Source organism: Prionailurus bengalensis, chromosome D1 (assembly GCF_016509475.1).
Source record: "Prionailurus bengalensis isolate Pbe53 chromosome D1, Fcat_Pben_1.1_paternal_pri, whole genome shotgun sequence".
In the NCBI taxonomy this organism is placed as follows: Eukaryota; Metazoa; Chordata; class Mammalia; order Carnivora; family Felidae; genus Prionailurus; species Prionailurus bengalensis.
In genome coordinates this window covers 107,476,618-107,482,668 of record NC_057346.1, presented here as the reverse complement: position 1 = coordinate 107,482,668, position 6,051 = coordinate 107,476,618, and the positions used below count along the sequence as shown (strand labels likewise).

General features: G+C 53.3%; 1 protein-coding gene across 2 annotated transcripts; it reads right to left on the bottom strand.

Annotated features, from left to right (window-relative positions):
• Window positions 1-1,833: 1,833 nt before the first annotated feature.
• Window positions 1,834-5,600, bottom strand: PLAAT4 (phospholipase A and acyltransferase 4). 2 transcript variants are annotated; one of them, XR_006297498.1, is made up of 3 exons: window positions 4,572-5,600; window positions 2,784-3,338; window positions 1,834-2,742 (listed from the first exon to the last, which is right to left on the bottom strand). XR_006297498.1 is itself a non-coding variant. In XM_043581480.1 (2 exons), the coding sequence occupies exons 1-2, from the start codon at window positions 4,917-4,919 to the stop codon at window positions 3,255-3,257; spliced, it is 432 nt and encodes a 143-aa protein (XP_043437415.1). In that variant the 5' UTR covers window positions 4,920-5,600; the 3' UTR covers window positions 1,834-3,254. The 2 variants fall into 2 exon arrangements, 1 of the variants encoding a protein (XP_043437415.1); XM_043581480.1 differs by having other exon boundaries at window positions 1,834-3,338.
• Window positions 5,601-6,051: the final 451 nt, after the last annotated feature.

The window sequence follows — 6,051 nt, the reverse complement described above, 5'->3', positions numbered from 1 at the left end:
CCTAGACCAGATGGATTTAATAGACATATACAGAACATTCCATCCTAAAACAGCACAAAATACTTTCTTTTCAAGTGCACATGGAACATTCTCCAGAATAGATCACATATTAGGCCACAAAACAAGTCTTGTGGGAGGCCGGGCCCCGGCGCTAGGCTGAGACCGGGTCGAGCAACGTTCCCCGTTGACTCAAGCCAACCCGGTGGTTCCCCCTCCCATTCCCCCACTTTCAAGGGCATACGAAAGCCTTGTCAAGGCTGAGAGAGTTAATTCCTGAAGCCTGTGGTCTGCAGGTGTTGGCAGTAATGCTACCTCCCTTTTTCTACCCCGAGTCAGATAGAAACAAACATGGGAATTGTGTTTTGCTAGCAATCTTATCAACAAGGTCTTGTGACCTGTCTAGAAAATGCACAAGAAACACAGAACTAAATGTTTTGGTTGGCAGCAATTATGTGAAACCTGTTTATTCTTAGAATGACCTAACCCATAAGAGTCTGGTTATAAAAGATTGTGTACAGCAACAATAAAGCCGTCACTTGGGCCATCAGCCCAGGGGACCCTCCTGTTCCCAAACTTTCTCTTCTCTCTTTTCTTCTTGCATTCCCCTACCCTCAGGACCCTGACCTCGGTGTTTGTCGCGCCGGCCGCGACAGTCCAGTATATTTTATTTTATTTTTATTTTTATTTTTTTAATTTTTTGAGACAGAGTGTGTACCAGCAGGGGAAACGGGCAGATGGAGAGGGAAGGGGAGACAGAGAGAGAGAGAGAGAGAGAGAGAGAGAGAGAGAGAATCCCAAGCAGGCTCCACTCTTAGCATGGACACAGGGCTCTATTCCATGACCCCAGGATCATGACCTGAGCCAAAATCAAGAGTCGGACCCTCAACCGACTGAGCCACCCGGGAGCCCCTGGTCCATTATATTTAAAAATTTTTTTCAATGTTTATTTTTGAGAGACAGAGCACAAGTGGGAGAGGGGCAGAGAGAGAAGGAGACACAGAATCCGAAGCAGGCTCCAGGCTCTGAGCTGTCCGCACAGAGCCCGACGCGGGGCTCGAACCCACGAACCGTGAGATCAGAGTTGGAGGAGCCGAAGTTGGATGCCGAAGTTGAAGGCTTAACTGACTGAGCCACCCAGGTGCCCCAATGGTACGTTACATTTTAAAACTTGATGGCAACACGCTTTTTTTTGTTTTGGCTGCAACTTTTTTTCATATCAGTTTTTCTCTCGACTGCAGAGAATAATAATTGTATTTTCCCATGTAGTAGTGAACTTATGAAGTAAACAACTTTTTATTGAGCTCCGGCAGTACACCAGGCATTGTGATGGATGCTGGGGTCCCACTGTAACGAGCTCACACAGTCCTACCTCTTGGGGGTCCTTGCAGTTCTGATAGACGGAGGGATATTAGTAAAGGAACCACATGGATCAGTGTTCAATCCCCACGGTGACAATTGCCGTAAAGGGCAGATACGTGGACACCCGAGACCACTAACGGGGATATGACTTGGTCACGTAGGCCAAGCCCACCCTGGAAGGGCCTGGAAACTTCCACTGTCCATTTTGGTGCAACAATTGATCCTGACAGGAAACGAGGTCCAGGGAGGCGAGTCTTAGACACCAAGGAGTAAGGAAGCCTGGGGCCTCCCATTTGGGCCCAGACTCTGTACAGGGCAGTGGGGCCCTCTGACCAGAGTGCGGCAGGCATGGACCCTTCTGGAACCCTCAGATGGGGGCGGATAGTCCAGCCTGGCAGTCTGAGCGGGGCCCCCTTTGATAGTAGCAACTGCGAGTTACTCTCTGTTCTTGAACCTTCAACCTTCTGAGAGCCCTGCGTTTTATAGGGGGGGGTCTTGTGATTAGCGCCAGCCTGGTCTCTGCAGCACGGGGGGATTAAGGAACCCACCAGCTTTCACATCCTTGAAGGGTACAGCCCAGGGGAGGGTGACATCCTTAGTGCTCAAGCCAGAGGGGGAGTGGCTGCGGTGACCACCATGGAGTGGCCGTTCAGTAGGGTCACCGGCAGCAGAGGCTGGCTGAGGAAGCGAGAGACCATGGAGCTTCTGAGACCACACCGAGGGCTTGCTGGGAAGTAATGGAGGGATACTCAGAGGAGGCTAATTTTTTTTTTTAGAGAGAGTTTATTTTTTAGAGACTTTTTAGATTCACGGCAAGATTGAGAGGAAGGTAGAGATTTCCCATACACCCCTTGTTCTCCCCCAGGCACAGCCTCTCCCACCATCAACATCCCTCCCCAGAGGACCCGTGTGGGTTACAACGGACGAACGGCATTGACACACCACAATCCCTCCAAATCCACACTTTACCTTTGGGTTCACCCTTGGTGGTGTGCATTCTGTGGGTTTGGACGAACGTGTAATGATATGTACCTGTCGCTATGGTCTCATTCAGACTTTCACTGCCCTAAAGACTGAGGTGGCGAATTTTCACCATTCAACCCACGGGCAGCTTGAGCCATGGCAACGTCGGCATGGAAAGTTAACATACTTCCGTCTGGCAGTCCCAGGTGGGTGAAGACTAGGCCCTGGAGTTGAAAAGGAAAACTGAAAGGAAGGCTGGACGAAGAAGGTACTCGGAAAGGTGTTGGGAAATGTTTACGCACCAGGTGGTGTGGCTGTGCCAGGACACAACTGAGTTGTTGGGGCACTTTTGCACCCCGACGGTAAAATGAACGATGTCTCGTGACAACAATGGTGAGTCTACACGGAGCGACGTAGACTCTACACGGAGCGACGTAGCGTCTACACGGAGCGACGTAGACTCTACACGGAGCGACGTAGCGTCTACACGGAGCGATGTAGACCACCCGTTGAATATCTGCTGGTTACCAGACATCAGGAGTCTTCTCCACATCACCTTGCCTTATGTAATCCTTATCCCCGTCCCAGAGAAGGGGACTGAAGCTCTGGGAGTCCAGAGATTTTCTCAAGGTCACTCAGCTAGAAATTGCGGGGAGAACCCAACAGGTGTCGAAGTAATGCTCCTTCCTTCCTTCCTGGTTCAGAAGTCTGCAAAAACATAGTGGAAGTCCTTCTTGAAGATATATTTGCTTCATTCGTTGGTCTTGGCACAATTAGCCCATCCTTCAGCCAGTGAGAGAGGGAGAGGGAGAGACAGAACGACAGGTTGCTGGAGGTTGAGGGTCCGGTAGACAGAGGAGCCATGGGGTGTCTCCACTGGTCTCTGCAGCTGAAGGATTTGGGGCTCCTTCGGGCTGTCATTGCTTTTGGGATCATGTCTTCACAAGCGAGTAGCCAACCATGCCTAGAATGCCGAGTCCCAGGGACACCCCTCCTCCAATCAGGGTATGTTCCGCCTGAAAGTGAATAGCCCATGTTCAACATCCATCGCAAATGCAGGCCAGTTCTCCCTCCCTTCCAAGGGCCTGGAGTCTCCTCATCCTCCTGCCCTCTGAGCTGGCCAGCCCAGGAAGATGCTGGATGAGTCAGAGGGGCCCCGGGAGATGGGGTTGTGAACACTTCTTATTGGTGAGCTTGTCAGGGTTTGTCCCGACACCTGGCAGGATGGGCGGATGGGATCCTTCCGTGTGAGCGTGCTGGGTGAGGACATTTGTTCCTGACTCTGAGTGGGGAGGGAGGAGGCTTTGTGCCTGGTTTCCCAGAGCCCGGGCTCTGGGGCTGAGCCTGGGAACGGCTCTGCAGTCGGGGCTACACCCCTGCGGAGGGAGGGCTGTGCCGAAAGCCGAGGAGAGACTTCAGGAGACTAGGGCCACGGGCAGCGTACTTCGGGTTCACTGTGCATGGTTGCCAAGTGCAGCCCGGAAACTTCTATGCCCGGCCCCACCTCGGCCCTGAACGCCAGGCTCCTAGGTCCGCCTGTGACTCAACATCTCCACCTGGAGGTCTAACTGGCCACCCACCACCACATCCAAATTCTGGATTTCCCTTCTCAAACCTGCTCCTCCCGTCCTTATCCTCGTCTCATCCAGGGGCCCCCGTCCACCCAATCAACTGGGCCTGGAGCCCCGGAGGTGCCGCTGTACGATGCAAGGGAGCAGAGACTCCAGAGAAGGACTGCTGGGGTTCGAATCCCACCTCTGCCACTTATCAGCTGTGTGTTTCGAGACAACACACGCGGAAGACTGAAGGGGTGGGGGTAGACGCTGTGCCCCAGGTCTTACATAGACAAATGCTTGAGCCATTACATAGGCCCGTGGACCTTGAGCACACCCCCTGCCTGTGTGCTCTTTTTCGGAGACGAGTCACGGTGCTGGGTTGGCCCAGACTCTTCCTGACGACCTGTGGGGGCATCACGATCTGGGCAAAGGATCCCAGAAGGTCAGACTGGCAGGCCTCCGGAGGTCCTCCACCCAACTCCTCCTACACATGGGGAAACTGAGGACCTGAGAGACAGCGACCCGTCCAAAGACCCTCAGCGGATCAGAAGCGGATCCGAGATTTGAGCTCGGACGGCCCGACTCCCAGCCAGTGGGTCATGGTGAGGCTCCCCTCTGGCCACACAGCCTGGTCACCCCCAGCCCCGCAGCAGACCTCCAGGAGGAGAGGGCTGGCCCCAAAGAGGGTCTTACCTGCCTGCTGTGGGGCACACCGTATCTCAGATCGGTGACAAAATGCTCACAGTTCTTGCCCAGAAGACTGTACTCCATCTCCTCACCAATCTTCTTCTTCGCAGAACAGATGATCACGTTCACAGGCCGCGGTTTGTACTTGTGGTCCAAGTGGTTGTTGACCCCATAGCGGGAGCGCCCCACCACGTCCCGCAGGAGCTCTCGTCTCAGAACGGAGCAGATGATGGAGAAGCTGGCCCCCAGGAGGTCACCCGGAGTCGGAGACACGTCACGGGGAGCCGCTGGAGAAGCCGAGACCGAGACCGAGAAGGGGCGGGGCGAGGAAGAAGGCCGAGGGGAGCACCCCATCGAGGTGCTGGTGTTTGTCTTTTCACAGATGGGACCGGAGGGGCCACAGATTTGGTTCTTTTTACTTCACAAGCTGTGGGTATTTGTTTCAAGACACTGACTGTCACGGCTGCTTGTGCCAGTGTCGTCGTGTCCCATTACACGGATATATATCGGCTATCTGACCAAGCCCTGGTTGCTGAGCATTGAGGTTGTTCAAAAATCTCGCCATTATAGACAACGATAGTCAAACGTTTATAATTAATTCATCTTTGTGCCCTTGTACATTTCTGAAAGAGATCAAGTTTATCTTAGCACCCACTGCGAGGCACACACTGTGCGACTTTTCAGATATTACTTACTACTCTCCTTTTTAACTTTTAAGGTGATGATCTCCATTTGACAACCAATATTGGTGTCGGGCCAGGTCATCCAGAGGATATGACCACCGCTGACCCATGACCTGGACGGCAGCGGTCAGAGGCTCCCCACTCCCTCCCTGCCCTTGGAACGTGCATTCTGCTTGCCTTCCCTGCTCCCGGACCCATGGGACCCCGCTCGATTACTCAAACAGGACGGGCGTGTTCAAGGGCTGCTCAGGAAGAAACCAACTCAGGTTTCCCCGGTTAAGCCTTTTTCTCAGTTGCTCTCGTTATGTTTTTTTGGGTTTTTTTTCTTGGAATTTTAAAAAATCTTTGTTTATTTTTGTGAGGTGGGGGGAGGGGCAGAGAGAGAGAGAGAGAGAGAGAGAGAGAGAAGGAGACACAGAATCCGAAGCAGGCTCCAGGCTCTGAGTGGTCAGCGTAGAGCCCGACGCGGGGCTCGAACCCACGAACCGGGAGACCGTGACCTGAGCCGAAGTCGGACGCTCAACCGACTGAGCCCCCCAGGCGCCCCTGGTTGCTCTCATTATGTTAACAAATATTTTGGAAATTATATTTCCAGAGACCCGTAGCCTGGCCTGAGGATCCCCCCACTCCCTTGCCGATACTCATCACTGGGTCAGAGCCTGGAATGGGAAGGAAGTCCTAGCCCCCGTGGGGGCCTCAGCCTTCTGTCTCTTTTAGAGGTTTCTCCACAACTGGGGGCTGGAAGCTTGGAAAAAAGGACCCCGTGGAATGGGAGAGTGGAGATTTATTCAGTGCGTGTGTAT